The sequence below is a fragment of the Crinia signifera genome, chromosome 1 (assembly GCF_055691185.1).
Source record: "Crinia signifera chromosome 1, ASM5569118v1, whole genome shotgun sequence".
Lineage (NCBI taxonomy): Eukaryota > Metazoa > Chordata > Amphibia > Anura > Myobatrachidae > Crinia > Crinia signifera.
In genome coordinates, this window is record NC_139217.1 from 326,608,934 (window position 1) to 326,625,294 (window position 16,361).

Sequence of the window (16,361 nt, forward strand, 5' to 3'; positions counted from 1 at the left end):
CTAGTTGTATGTTGATTGAGTCCTCACTACTTACATTTAAGCTGTAATGTGTATTGAACTGTGGCGCTCTTTATTTGTACTGTATTTTTGTTATTTATTCAATGTTATGCCAAGCTTTGTCTCCCTGTATTGTTCCTTTGTACGGCGCTGCGAAACACTTGTGGCGCCTTATAAATAAAATTATAATAATAATCCCCACCGCAGACCAACATTTCTGTATTCCTGGATCATATGACCCAACAAGAAACTCTGCAATCTGGACCAATTCTATTTGTAGCATTTAAGGTGCCCATACACGTTACAATTATTGTATACAATATCGCATCTCGGTTTTGCGATGAGATGTGATCTTGTATACAATAACTGTAAAGGCCCCCATACACTATGCGATTTCGGCACTTTAGGCCGATTACCGGGTGAAATCGGCCCAAAATCGCAGGTGTGTTATATCTGATGCGATCCGCGGTCCCGTGCGCATCGGACCGGATCAGGGAGGTCGGACTGTCTGCACATACGATCACGTCCGACCTCCCTGTATGCATATGCCTGCCCACCTGACAGGCATATGCATGCAGACAACCGGGGGAGCAGTGGGACGGGAAGCGGGTCCCTGAGCGTTTAGCTGGCGGCGCCAGCGAGTGCTGACCTGGCCATGGCGGTGTGATGATCACAGTCTCTCATTCAGCAACGCTGCGGGACAGGACGCGCGGTGGCGGCGGGTATTCGATTTTTAAAAAACCTGTCAAATGACTGGCCATTGTCTGATTGGCTGAGAGCTCTCAGCCAATCAGACAACGGCCAGTCATTTGACAGGTATTTTAAAAATCTAATACCCGCCACTGCACGTCCCGTCCCGCAGCGCTGCTGAATGAGAGACTGTGATCATCACACCGCCCTGGCCAGGTCAGCACTCGCTGGCGCCGCCAGCTAAACGCTCAGGGACCTGCTGCCCACCCTGATGAGGATCACCGCCGCCCCCCCTGCACCTCACCACCCGCCCCCTGCTCCCCGACATGTGATAAATCGCAAGCGATTTATCACGTCAAATTTGGCTCATCAAGTGCCAAATTGTATGTGAGCCTCCCGGGGAGCTCCCGGGCGGCTCATAGGAGAATTGGGTCCGACTTGTCCTGAGGACAAGTCGGCCTAATGTATGGGGGCCTTAACGTGTATGGGCACCTTTAGGCTGATGTATCAAATCCATATCTCCCTACAGATCATAGGCTTGTGAGCAGGGCCCTCATCTCTTTTGTCCATCTATTTATAGCTTTGTTCCCAATTGTAATTCGTATGAACATTATCTTGGCTAACATATTCTGATACGCATGTAGCAGTGATCAACCTCTATGAAAATATATAGTTTCTTTAAAAATGAATACTCAATACATGGTTAGCTTTGTTCTTTAATTTAAGAAATTATACTAAACATGTTATTGATAAACATATTTACATTTGTGCTTTTCTGTAGTATTACATGTAACTTATTTACAGGGCTTTACACCAAGAACAAAAAAGTGCAAAAGAAAAAAAATAGATGGAGATAGAAAGAGATATATCTATATGTCCACTTTTTGCAGTGAGTACTTTCCTGTGAAAGTGATGCTGCAGCTTGGTGCTTTTGTCAATCAAGTACTATGAAGCCCACCAGCTGCACTGCAGCATAGAAAGGATGCAGATGGTGGGGAATTTTTCCATTTGGTGGAGGAAGAGCGTGCTTCATGGTGCTGGAGTCCAGAAAACAATGTAGGGAATTTGAATATCTCATGAGGGAAATGTCCATTGCTTAGGGTAATGTCTTGCTGAGTTCCTGAATTGCCCATCGATTGTCCGCGATCTTCTCTCTCAAATGAGTAAACTCTTGCACCAACTCTTCAAACTCTGTGCCCAGGAACTCATAAGAGGATAGAATCTTCATTGATGCAGACAGTTCCATCTTCTCTGCTTTCACTGCGGTTTCCAGACTGGACCTGAAAAGCATCTTGATTATACAGGTGATGAGGGCGCATACCCAATGCCTACAACAGAAAGTAAGGCGCTGTACCTTATGTATCTGTGGACTTCCACTTTCTCAGGGGTGTAAGTGTCTGTGAGGATCTGTAGCTCTTCCATCCTGCATAGGAAAAGGAGATGGAAGTCATAGGAAGTAACATGCATACAGTTGCTCAATATTTATGCTCACAATTCATACCGCAGTTTTAAAAACAGTGCGTTGCTCTTTGCCTCCAAATACTCAGCATTCATGCGATCAATGTCAGACTGTGCTTGAAGACGGAGATCAGAGGCGGCCTGTCTGAGTAAGGAAAGGCAGCGCAGCAGTACCTTAAAATACAGAGGGAATGGATGAGAATTATATTTTGGAGATTGTGAAACTTAAATCTTAAATAGGCTGCTCAGATTCTAAATGATCAGTTCAAAGTGATATTACAATATTTACATCGAAGCTGGAGTTATTATTACTTCTACTCACACCTGGAAGGACTCGGATATGACTCTTCAATTCTCATCATCCACAGGTAAATGACTACAGCACCCAACAGACCCTATTGCTTTGAATTTGTATATCCCAGCTTTTAAATGTATTGGTAATTGACTACAGCATATTTCACATACAGGAAATTACGGTGAATCTGCATTGTATAGAGGGGGTAGCCAACTCCAGTCCTCGAGAGCTACCAACAGTTAACGTTTTCCAGGTCTCCTCACAGAATCACAAGTGAAGTAATTAGCTCCACCTGTGGATCTCTTAAAATGTGTTACTCTTTAATGAGTGAACCTGTGTATCTGTGAGGAGAGCTGGAAAACGTGAACTGTTGGTAGCTCTCGAGGACTGGAGTTGGCTACCCCTGGTATAGACTATCCTCTCACCATTTGCTTAATTGGTGACCCTTTGTTGTGGGAGGAAGGGATGTGGTCATTAGGTCAATATGGGTCTATGTCAACATGGTTCTAGGTCGACAGGTCATTAGTTTGACAATGTCTAGGTCGACAGTCAAAAGGTCGACATGGGGATTTTCCCTGTTTTTATGAGCCAACATGTGCCGACAGGCGGTATTTCATGGCCTACCATCCACTAGGGAGTGGTGGGAGAATAAAATAGTGTCCTGAGCGCAGCGAGGCACCGTGCCCGACGCATAGCGAGCGATGCAGTGCACTTGAAACTGTGTCCATGTCGACTGTATTGATATTCAGGTAAAAAAACAGTGAAAAATCACGTTGCCCTTTTGACTGTCAACATATACACTGTCGAACTAACGACCTTTCGACCTAGAATCATGTCAACCTTTTCCCATGTCGACCTAGACCCATGTCGACCTAATGACTGTCGACCATCATGCTGTAGACCAAATGATCCCAACCCGGGAGGAAGGCTAGTGGGGGTGGGGTGATTTTTGTGTGGACACCTGAAAGCAGCAGTACTTCTAGTGAGTGATAGAATCTGAGCAGCCTTGGCTATAGCAGCCTAAGTGATCAGTTCAAAGTGATATTACAATATTTACATCAAAGCTGGAGTTATACAGAAGGGAAACATAAGGAGAACAATGAAGGCTAATCTGTCAGTCAACTCTTCTGCTATGTACTGCATTCAACTAGCTTCTTCACTCTGACTATGGGCGGTATTCAATGTGAATACCAGCGACGTGCAGCGAATCCTGTTTAAGATTCGCTGCACATTCGCCACTGCCCGCCACGTTCCGGAGCCTCGACGGCTCCGGTATTCAACGAGTCAGGGGCTCACTGCCCCTGACTGGCGAATTTGTGCTCCTGCGGCGATGCCGCAGGGAGCCTTAGGACGGTGGCAGGCAGGGAGATGGAAGTCTCTCTGCCTGCCCCAGAGCGTATGTGGGGGGGGGAGGTGGGCTCCCCGGGTGCCAGGCAGCACAGGCTGCCCCCCGGGGGTGCCAGCAGGGGACCGGGTATATTCACTACACCCGATAACGATCGGGTGCAGTGAATATATGAATATCTAATGAGCGGCTCGGCTCCGGCGCCCCCTGCTGGCTGCTGTGTAAAAAAAATATATATATATATTTTTTTAAATTAAATATATATTCATGTGCTTACAGCACATGAATAAAAATAGCACGCCCCTCCTCAGAATAAAATTCCTGATTTTTTGACACCTAATGTAAAAAACAAAACACTTTATTTTAAAAGTTCACATTCCACTTCACCATAAAAAGATAGCGATTGCTACTCGGTGAATCATGGCGAAAAAAAAATTGAAATGTATTCGCCATCTGCTCATTGAATAGGGTGATTCACCGTTTTTGTCAAAAATTCGCCGTACAGCACAAATTCGTCAAAAATTCGCCGTACAGCACAAATTCGCCATAAAAACATGGCGAATCAGGCTCATTGAATACCGCCCTATGTCATCCACCCACGCAACTGGACCACTTTACTCCCTTATTGCTACCAATATTATCTGCTGCTCCCTGAAACATGTGTAATCGAATTCCATTACTTTTTATATAGAATTTACCACTGTTTTAATACTACCATTTATGTTACTGTATTTTATTCTATTTTCTTCCCGTTACCCCGCTGTATGTTATACCTCTACTATATTTGCCCATTCTCTCTACCTGCTGCCTCATGTCCTGCCCCATCCCTGCCATGCTCACTTCTTGCCTCAGGTCTCCTTACCTGCACCCCATGTCACCTGCCTGTCTCCCCCTCCTTCTAGATTGTAAGCTCCTTAGAGCAGGGTCCTCTTCCCTCCTGTTCTCACAGCACTCTTCTTGCATTTCAAATACAGCCTTCTTACTCACCTACAATCTACACCTGCATCTCTTCTCACTCATGTCCCTATAGCTCAGCTGTATTGTGTACTAAGATGTGTGCTTTAATTGTGTTCTGTCTAGTTCTGTGTACCCTGTACTTTTCCAATGTGTTCTAACAGATTTAAAAACTTAAAAATGTTATATACTAAGCTAAAGGGCAATATTCAGCCCTGGAACATCTAAGTATGCATTCCCTTTCAGGATCAGATAATTGTAAACAGCACTCAGCTACAGAATGCTGTACGACAAAACCCTGGATGATTGAGGGACCCATTTATCAAGGATCGCATTTACAATGTGATCAGGGTGGAATATTACCACCCAGATAGGATCGCATTTTCCAATCCTATCACCCGAATGTATGATTCCCCCACATGCAGGGACCAGGCTCCGAAAGGAGCCCGACCCTGCGATATGCTGAGCCAGGCGGTCTGCGCATGCGCGGTTAACACTGACCACAGCCGATCCGTAGCCCATAGGCTTCAATGGGCTACCGCCATCTCAGAATACTTCCGTGGCTGTGAATGGGGAAATGACATTGCTTTCCTCCAGTCTGAGCACATGCCCACATGTCCTAGTCTCTGATCTCAAACTACGTAGGATGGCTGACATTTCATCATATTGTCCTCTGATATATTTGTAGGTTAAGCAGGTCTCCCCTTAAAATGTCCTTTTCCAGTGTTAATTTGCCTTGTCTGTCTTCATAGTTTAAAGACTGGCTGCTCTTCTCTCGACTTTCAACTGTTCTATTATATACTTTTTATAATGTGGAGCCCAAAATTGCACTCCAAATTCTAGATGTGGTCTAACGAGTGCCTTGTATATGGGGGAGAGGGATATCAGCAGTGCCTAATCATACATATACCCCTGTGTCCGATATGCATGCTGTGACCCTTTGCCATGCCCATATTTGTAGATGAATCCGCATTCCGTACTTAGAATTTCTGTCATCTAAAGATTTGGGAACGGCACTGGCTCAAAATGATGAAAGAACGGGAAGTAGAATTAAGCATCATTCAAACGCTCTGCTCAAAACAGCGGACTGGACAATACAAATTATTTTATTTAGATCAGTAATTCCAATATTTTATATCTCAATGTCCAATAGTGGATGACCTGCTCTTCAGCAATATACATCTGATGTTTCCTATATACTCACATGAGGATACATCTCCTGCTGCTTTTCCAGTAACGCTCCCATTTCCTGATGCTTCTCTTGCTCGTTTTGTAGCCTCCTCTTCTCATCCTCTAGCGTACTGGACAAGCGAAGAGCTTTTGCTGCCCGTAGCACTTCACTTTCCTCATCTAATGCAGTAAAAGGAAATGTAAGGAGACATACACACACGGGGTGATTTTGGTCTGTCTGCCAAGCGCTCTGTCTATAGGGCATACACTGCCCTATAGTGATGGTGATGCACGGTCCCGCAGGTCACCATTGCCTGTTCAGAACTTTAGCACATGCAGTCATAGCTCTAGATAGCTCACCTGCATGTGCTAAAGAAAGTACTGGCTAGCACCGATCACTCAGCACACATCGCTATGTGCGTATGGGTGGTCTAGCTAGCAATGTGTTAACTAGACCGCTCAGCAGCAAAGGTTGCGCCGTGTCAGTTATGATAGAGACGGGGATATCTGATCACTACACAAATGCTAGCACCCATAGCCAGGATTCATTACAAGGCTAAAACATTAGAAAATTACATCTTACCGAGTTGTCAGGATTCCATCGAGCTCTGGATGATAATCGCACTTATTATGGGCCAAAAATATTGCTATCTGGACACATACATTAGCCTAAATCAATTAAACCTATTAACATTACACATTATGGCCAACATTTACTTAGATGGCAGTTCTATTTCACATGGGATGTTGCTATGGGCAACTAATCAAAATCTACGTCTTATTTAGCACCTTCTAGAAGATAATAGATAATATCTGATAGTATGTTGCTATATTCAACCTATTTGAAGGTTGAATATAACAACTTACTAAATTTCCCCCCATATATTAAATAGTGGTGCATAACTGGGGACATTACACATACTGTAAGGTACATTATAAAGGCTGCAAGATTTCAAAATAGGCCGCTCTACAATACAATACATTTTCAGTGTGGTTATATTGCTTCTTTTAAAGTTACATATAAACATCAGAGTAACAAACATCATGGTCCAGTAAAAAAAAAAAAAAAAAAAAAAAGCAGGCACACCTGTCTCAGGTTGGTGAAATGACAAAAAAGTAAAACATTTCTTTCGCAGAGCCTCTTCCAGATACTTATGGAGTCGTTCTTTAATCCAGAGAATATCCTAAAAAGAAAGGCAAGTAAGTACACCCCAAAGGAAAACAATGTTTTATCATGTAATTTAAATACTCTGATTTTAGGTCACCATATTTGATGGAAGAAGGTCAAGAAGATCCTGCTTCTCCAACCCAAGAAGAGATACAGAACCAAACTCTGAATCAGAAGGAAGGAGGCGTGAGCATTCTGTGACCAACAAACACTGTTGCAGACCCTCCTGAAACTACAAGAGAGACCGTTTAAGGCTAGGTAGCCAGAATCCGTTACACACATACTGAATGGTGTGGCAGAAGGAACAAATTGAAATATATACCTTGTTCTCCTCTTCAGTTATTGTGCCCTCCTGCTTCTTAACCTGCAAATCCAATAACATCTCCTGAATCAGCCTGTGAACGACCTCTGACCTTAGCCACACCTTCCTCTGTAGCCGTAACTCTCTCTGTGTCTTGGTTTAGAAAGGAAAAGTGATGTATGAGGAACTTGTGCATGGACTGATGATTATTTACTGCCAAAATTTATATACAGACACACAAAGGCGGTGCTTCTTTTTGGCAAAATGTAAAAGCCAGGTAAGGCACAATTAAGCAGAGGGACAATGACTGTTCCAATATGCATACAAAAGAATACTTACATGGTTTATCTGCCAGCTACAGTGTACAGGTGGTGTGCCATTAGAGAGTCACATCTTATTTCAGCGCATTTTTCTAGAAGCTGTTTTTTTAGGGGTTAATTTAATTTGGGTAGATGTGAAGGCAATGCCTGTGATGTGCTGTTAGAACAATTCCGGGCACCAGCAATGGCACGCTTCATCGATAAACTGGACATTTTAAATTTACAGCCCCAGAGGGCTGCATATTGACCACTTAATGTGAAATGTAATTTAACTGATATTTTGTTCCTTACACGGTGCAATGCACGCTCCTGCGCACATCCCATCGCACAGTTCAAAAAGTATGTATGTGCCGCACATACTTTTTGTACTAGCTTCGGATCGCATCGCATGCGATGGTGTTCAAAACTCAGGCAATGATCGCATAGTTTATGGGCACCTTAACTTTGATCTAAAGAGATTGTATAATCTTTTTTGCAGCAGGAAAACCTGTGACCAAGTGCAAGGAAATCAAGGAAACTTAAACGAATGTTGAGACGTGACAACATAGAGTGAATTACCTCCTCCAACTCACGGCTTAAGCTGGCGCTACCCCCACTTGGATCCAGAGTCTGACATAACTCTAGTAGAAGTTTACTGAACTGTGGATTCCTCTCCAGGTCTTCCTCTTCTAACTGAAGCATTGGGAGGTGACCATTTACTACAGCCAAAACAAAAATAAAACAAAATGTAAATTATTCCATCAATAAGAAATGTATTTTAACATGCATCAAATGCATGCCAAATAACTGAGCATGCGGCACCCTAAATAGGGCTGAACAGTATAGTGTAACTGAGTAAATCCTATGGTCTGAGATGATCTCGTGGACAGCAGACACACTTTTTAGTGGTCCAGATTCAACATTTTTGTTCAAAGTCTAAAGAGCGCAAATTTGGGTGCCTTTATAGGGGGTTGCACCCTTTGCGCACAATAGAAAAGCCTCTTTAGAAAACATCCAAATATATTTTGTAAATTTTTTTTTACTTGTTTTCAATTATGCTACAAAGTTGCTGCCAATTATTTCATATACAGCGACAATATAAAGCAAACCTCAGCACAGTGTGGAAAAAACTCTTGGATTTAAGAATTGCTTTACCCTCTTTTGGCAGAAAGAACCTCAACCAAACGTTCCTGTAGATGCAGATCCCACATGCACCAATGACAGGAGTCATTCCTTCTTATAAAAGTTCACGTGCAATAACCCGAGGTACTAATATGCAAACCAGATCTGTGCTAGAAACACCACAGCAGACAGCGACACCCCAGGCAGGGAACAGAAACTGCATGGGTTTTCAAAGATGGCGGGTGCTAGAATGAACACTATTATCATGCAAGTGTACTCTGATTGGTAATGGTTTAGTTTGCAAAGCGCACCGGAGCCACGCGGTACACTAATTTGCAGTCCAGGTTATCAAATCTACAAACTGAAATGCCCATGTCGACCTTGTGCCTGTTGACCTATTCATTGTCAACCTAATATACAGCACAAGTTTATTGTATCAATTACCCAATGACTACTTAGATCAGTGGTCTCCAACCTTTTTTGGGTCGGGAGCTACTCGCGACAAAATAAACCGCCCGAAGAGCTACTAAAGTAAAAAAAAATAAAAAATCTGCATAATATCCCAAAAAATGCCCTTTACACATAATGCCACAAACTGTAATGCCCCAAAACATACCTCCCAACACTGGAGGCAGAGGAGAAGAGTCATCTGCGCGTGCCGAAGGCACGCGCCAAAAATTAGAAGGTTCAGCTACTACCGTGGAACTCCTGCGAGGCTACATCCCCCATTTTTTCCACACACACACACACACACGATGCCCATTATACATATGCCCAACAACGTGATACTCCGTTATACAAATGCCCCACACCGGGATGCACCATTATACATATCCCACAGTGATACTCCATTATACATATGCCACACACCATGATGCTCCATTATACATATGCCACACACCGTGATGCTCCATTATACATATGCCACACACCGTGATGCCCATTATACATATGCCGCACACCGTGATGCCCATTATACATATGCCGCACACCGTGATGCCCATTATACATATGCCGCACACCGTGATGCCCATTATACATATGCCGCACACCGTGATGCTCCATTATACATATGCCACACACCGTGATGCTCCATTATACATATGCCACACACCGTGATGCCCATTATACATATGCCGCACACCGTGATGCTCCATTATACATATGCCACACCGTGATGCACCATTATACATATGCCACACACCGTGATGCACCATTATACATATGACACACACCGTGATGCACCATTATACATATGCCACACACCGTGATGCCGATTATGCCTATGACCCATAACGTGAAGCACCTTTATACATATGCCCCACACCTTGATGCTCATTAAACATGTGCCACACAAATGATGCCCATTACACATATTGCACACAATGTCCCACAGTTAGGCTTCTAATAAAAAAATGTAAATTACCTGCTTGCTGTCAGGGGTTGAATTTTGTTGCCAGGGGTTAATGCTCATTGACAAGGGGGTCACTGCTTGCCCCCTCCACTATGCCCGTCTTCACATGGGCATAATAAATGAATAATTGCTGCTGGTGCTCAGCTCCGTCATCACCCTGCTGGCAATTAGCGTTCTTCCCCCCCACAGCCCCCACCATGCTAGAAGTCATATTTGACTTCTAGCCTGCTGCCTCCGTCATCACCCTGCTGGCATTTAGCGTTCTTCCCCCCCACAGCCCCCACCATGCTAGAAGTCATATTTGACTTCTAGCCTATGACAGGGAGGGAACACAGAGCTGCGCTGCTGCAGCGTTACCCGGAAGTGCCGGGAGCGCTTAGCGCGGTGCTCCCTGTCAGACGCTAGAGGTCAAATATGACTTCTAGCGCCTGTGTGCTGTCTCTGGTCCCCGCGGACTACAGCGGGGCAAGGCGGCGGCTATAGCGGCGGCTATAGCGCCGCAAGCCAGCGGCAACAACGGGCGGGCGGGCGGACTGGGCAGGGCAGGCAGCAGTGGTCGAGCCACCCGTTTCGCTCAGGCGAGCTACCGGTAGCTCGCGAGCGACGGGTTGGCGACCACTGACTTAGATGGTGAGGGTGGGGAGTTGCTGTTACTCACAGCAGAGAAACACCAGCATCGGTAGCGGAGATCACCCACCAAGCAACACAATTTCTCCCTGGGCACACAGATTTTTCAGTCTACTAGGAGAAGTCCACAAAGCCAGAACTACTGTGTAGCATACAGTATAGCCAACCTTAATTGTGGGTGCAACACAATTGCGCCTTATACACCTTTCATGTCGCACCTGGAATTCGGACACAGGTCCCTCCCGGGAGTTACCCGGCATTTGCGTGGTGAAACTCCCCTCGGTGACTTGGCAATAAGCCGGCTCACTGATGTCACAAGGGAGCAGGGCATCATCAGGGGGCGAGGCAGTGCTTGGAGACAACACTGTGTCCTCCCTATAGTGTAAACGGAACACTGATCACTCGACCCAGGTTACCCTTTTGGAGAAAGGACCGGTCATGCCCAACCAGATCACATGCGAGGCCAGGTGGAGGAGCAAGCCTGGTGACCTTACATAGGGCCAGATGCACTAATCTTCAAAAAGTGATAAACAACCAGCTCCTACCTGCCATGTCACAGACAGTGTTTGAAAAAAAAATGTCAGGCAGAATCTGATTGTTTATCACTCTCCATTTTATCACTTTTGAAGCTTAGTGCATCTGGCGGAATGGGATCATTCGTCAGACTGCATTTAGGTCTACAGTCATTAGGTCGACCCCACTAGGTCGACTGGCAGGAAGGTCGACCTGACTCAAGGTCGACATGGGCCAAGGTCGACATGACTTAAGGTCTAATTTGCATAAAGGTCGACATGAGGAAGGTCGACTGGTCATAAGGTCGACATGGACACAGTTGGCAATGAGAATCGGACCCTCGCATCGCTCGCGATGCTTCGGGCACGGTGCCTCGCTGCGCTCGGCACACTATTTTATTCTCCCACCACGCCCTAGTGGATGGTAGGGCATGAAATACCGCCTGTCGGCACATGTCGGCTCAAAAAACAGTGAAAAACCCATGTCGACCTTATGACCAGTCGACCTTCCTCATGTCGACCTTTATGCAAATTCGACCTTAAGTCATGTCGACCTTGGCCCATGTCGACCTTAAGTCAGGTCGACCTTCCTGCCAGTCGACCTACATACCCTCCAACATTTCATGGACAGAAATCGGTACACAATTGGAAAGGGGGCGTGGCTGTGGGCAAATGGGCGTGGTCAATGATAAAGGGGGCGTGGTTACGCTCCCTTTCCAAATGTGTATTTGCCATTTTTTTCATTATATCAGCCGGGCACTCCGTGGGTTCCTGAAGCAACTGCCGGGGGGCCCTCCAGGCACAATTGACTGTGATACGGTAATTAACAGAGGCACTCCAGCGGTCCCCTCACCACCCCGCTGAATATACGGCTGAGCGCTCCCCCTCACCTCCCAGCTGAATATGCCGCTGCTGCTGGGGGCTCCCGCTCAACTCCCACCTCAGAGACGCTGCTGCCCCGCCGCGTCCGCCAAGAATTTCAAAACCTGTGTGAGGCAGCGTTCGGGAGCAGGGCCGTGGGCTGCGTGATGTCATTGCGCTACGCACGCTGTCCCAGGCCGCAATGCACATGGCTAGATCTTAACCTGCGCAGTGCCTGGATCAAGTGCACCCGTCCAGCTTCACTGGAGTGAGAGGAGCGGCTGGGAAATGTAAAAAAAACGGTACATTCGGTACATTTGTATTTAGCCGGTACAGACCATAAAAAAAAAAATCGGTACAGTTGGAGGGTATGGACCTAGTGGGTTCGACCTAATGACTGTAGACCTAAATGCAGTCTGACGAATGACCGCATCCCCATCTGGCCCATTGTCAATATCTACACCACCACCTTTTGCCTGTACTCTCAAAGCATGGGTAGTGAAACAAGCCTGTGGGCTCCCATGTTCGGACCTAACTCCTTCCCCTGTTGTACTGGTCACGTAATTGTGATGTCAAAAGTTATCTTTCTCAAACTATGATCATTCTAGACCTAACTGTAAAAATAACCTGGATTAACAATTAAATAGTTGTTGGTAGAAGCAGGTGAGCAAACCATCCGATGACCACAACGCTGTAGCACCACACTGCTGCCAACTTATCAAACACTTAGGAAAAATACTTAAATAAAGTGACAGCATGGGCAGACTGAGCCCCTCACACACTGCAAGCATCTGCCGGCATAAAGATAGGGAATGCCACTTGCTCTCACCATATTGCAGGCTGCGGGATGCCATTGTACCGGCGGGCAGAGTGCGGCCTCCTATAAAACAATGGGGAGAGAATGTAAGTGGCATGTACAGTGGCGCCGCCGCTTCCTCCCAGCATGTCATGCAAACCTTCTATCTCTTCTCCTGTATCCAAAGCAATAATATCGCCCCCACACATCAACAGCTGTCATCAAGCGGGAGATTTTTAAAGTTACGTCTCTTCCCATGAAATCACTCACCTGTAGTAGGCGCTAGAGGGAGCGCCTATTCGAATCTTTTGTCCCTGCTACAAGCCCGCTGGAGCTGCTCTACGGGAAAATGGCCCCCGTTTCTGAAGACGAGATTTTGCGTGGTTTACGGTGTATACACTGGAGGCAGCCTATATCATCGTTTATTGTTGTTATTATAATTATTATAAGTTATTTATGTTGCGTCATAAGGGTTCTGCAACAACCAACGAAATACATGATAAAAACAAATGAGCAAATCAAGAAAACAAAGACAATGTACAAGTACATGGTATCATACTTAATAATACAAATAAATCAGGGGAAACAAGATAAAAATGAAAACATTAATATAAATGATAAAACATATCAAAGTAAGTATATTTTAATAAAATTAACCCTCTAGAAAACCATCAGCTCCCAGGTAACTGGAATTTAAACGCTAGAAACAATCGATTCAGAGAGCGCACTGAAGTGAAACATTTCTTAGTTTAAAGGAGCCCATACACGGTCCGTTGTGTATGGCTCCGTTCTGTACTATGCGATGCACGCTCCCGCGCATCACATAGTACGGTACAAAAAGTATGTGCTGCACATACTTTTTGTACTAGCTACACATCGGATCGCAGTGCATGCACACTGCATGCACTAGGGATGCGATCCGATCCGATGTATGCTGTTTAAGCACACAACGGATCCGATTAACGGACCGTGTATGGGGGGCTTAATGGTTATATATCTGTGAGGAGGTTGAGTACATCTTTTAGAATTGGACACTCCAGTATATATTTGTCATTAGTAATATTAATTTAATTCTATTGTTTACTGTTTTATGAAAAATATATTCTTTTTATGTTTATATGATTTATGATATTAATTTATTAAACTAGGTCATTTTTCACCTCAGTGCACTCTCTAAATCCATTGTTGGTATCATACTTGCCTTGATGACCCTCTCCATGCGGGAGAAAATGCTCTGTTCCTGGACTTCCCTGGTTGTGAGCTAGTTCATTGCTAAGAAATGTGTTTCACCACAGGTAATGGCACTAATATATTACCAGGGAAGTCCAGGAACAGAGCATTTTCTCCCGCATGGAGGGGGTCAGGGGTAGATTTATTAAGCTCAGTTAAGTGATAAAGTGTCTGGTTTATATCACCAGCCAATCAGCTCCTACCTGTAAGTTTTCAAACCAAGCCTGTAACTTCACAGTTAGGAGCTGATTGGCCAGCGATGAAAACCAGACACTTTATCACTTCACCGAGCTTAATAAATCTGCCTCTCGGGTAGACAAGTATGCATGGTATATACGCATTTATACCTTCCAACATTACCCTCTCCAGGAGGGACACAATGCTCTATTTCTCTCTTAATTTATGATATCACATAACCTGTTCAACACAGGTGATGGTTCAGAAAGATGTTTCACCACAGGTGATGGCAATGTCCCTCCTGGAGAAGGTTTGGAGGTATGCAAATTGCTGCACCAGGGGACATGACACTTAAGGCCCATACACACTGGGTGACGTTGAGCTGAAAGCAGCTCAGTTTACTCATCTGAGCTACTTTCACCTTGAATGCCACCCAGTGTGTACGGGGCAGCGGTGAGCGCTGATACATGAAGATGAGCAGCGGAGTGGACGGCTTTCCATAGCGTCCGGCTATGGAAAGTCTTTCACCCCTGGGTAAATCACCAAAACAGGCGTGTATGCACTGAGCGTTTTCCATCCCAGTGATTGTCTCCATCATCTCTCAACATACACGCTGGGCAACAACACTCTGTAATGGACAGGCCCATTGGCGAGGATTCAGTGCAGCCAAAAATTCAAACAGGGGAGTAAGTTAAAGCAATGCTAGGCTGCCCATTCACAAAGCACTACACTGACCTTACCCCCACAAGCTCCTTACCAAAGTGTTATATGCCTCAAGAGCAGTAGACCAAAAAATATTTTGGGTGAAAGAAACGAAATATGCAGGATTGTGGAGAGACATATTCAAAGGCTAATTCTCAATTATCTCTTCTTGTCCTCCTTTTCTTCTTAATCTCTTCCTTTCCCCATTAGTTCCATTCCATGAGTCTTTATACATTTGTTAAATCAAATGGCTTTAAGTCCAAATTTGTGTGCATGACTGTCTGATTTTCAGCATTTGGGGGCAAATGGTTGATTATCCTTTGATCCCATGCATTACCAGATCTTTTTTCCCACCAGACAGAATAGACAGATACAGCTTTAGGTGTGCACCCTTCTATAGTTACAAGTAGTTCCCAGTATGCAAAATAAGAGCTGAAAACTTTCACACCGATGACTGATTCTTACAAACAGGCTACTGTTGCAGATAATCGAGCTGTTTTTTTTTTTTTGCATGAAAACCAGGTCCAATTATGCAAGGATTTATTCTGTGTTCCATGAAATTGTAAAAATGACCAATTATATGGATATTTTACAAAAATGTAATCAGCCAGAAATAAGAGATGCTAGATTTTACCGCATTTGTGATCTTGTTTTAGCAAATTGTAAATGTAAAAAGCATCATCAGAGATTGCTGCTTAACATTTAAAATTAAACTGCCATAAAAACCTGTAATATATACCAATCCAGTGCCTGATTGAACATTAGGCTGATTAGGCTGCAGCCAAGAGTGCCAGAACTTGGGATAGGGGCGCCAAGTATTTGGCAGTCAGAGAGTAAAATAAATACCTTATTCAGTCCATGTTGGCAATAGGCATGCAGTATAATTAAAGACAATTGTTAGCCAACCAGCCATCCAGAGGTGGTGTTAAGGACAGTTTTTAAAGCATTTTACAGATGGCTGCGGTGATGTGACCGTGTAATTTTTGCCTTGCGTACATTGTTCTGCAGTGCCATCTGAGTAGCCTGGAGAGCTGAATACCATTATGCTTAAGCATGGTTGCCTACCTGACCCTCTCCATGAGGGAAAAAATGCTCTGTTCCTGGACTTCCCTGGTAATGTATGATTGCCAGCACCTGTGGTGAAACACCTTTCTTATCAATTAACCAGCTCACCACAGGTGATGGCAATTATACATTACCAGGGAAGTCCAGGAACAGAGCATTTTCTCCCTGAAGAAGAGGG

At 44.7% G+C, this 16,361-nt stretch overlaps 1 protein-coding gene across 2 annotated transcripts; it reads right to left on the reverse strand.

The window, feature by feature from the left end:
* Positions 1–1,385: 1,385 nt before the first annotated feature.
* HAUS4 (HAUS augmin like complex subunit 4) lies at positions 1,386–13,270 on the reverse strand. 2 transcript variants are annotated; one of them, XM_083189016.1, is made up of 10 exons: positions 13,170–13,270; positions 13,043–13,093; positions 8,257–8,396; positions 7,400–7,441; positions 7,175–7,309; positions 6,997–7,093; positions 5,944–6,089; positions 2,189–2,319; positions 2,042–2,110; positions 1,386–1,967 (listed from the first exon to the last, which is right to left on the reverse strand). In XM_083189016.1, the coding sequence occupies exons 1-10, from the start codon at positions 13,216–13,218 to the stop codon at positions 1,784–1,786; spliced, it is 1,044 nt and encodes a 347-aa protein (XP_083045142.1). In that variant the 5' UTR covers positions 13,219–13,270; the 3' UTR covers positions 1,386–1,783. The 2 variants fall into 2 exon arrangements, with proteins under 2 accessions (XP_083045142.1, XP_083045133.1); XM_083189007.1 differs by having other exon boundaries at positions 7,400–7,531.
* Between the last annotated feature and the right edge of the window lie 3,091 nt (positions 13,271–16,361).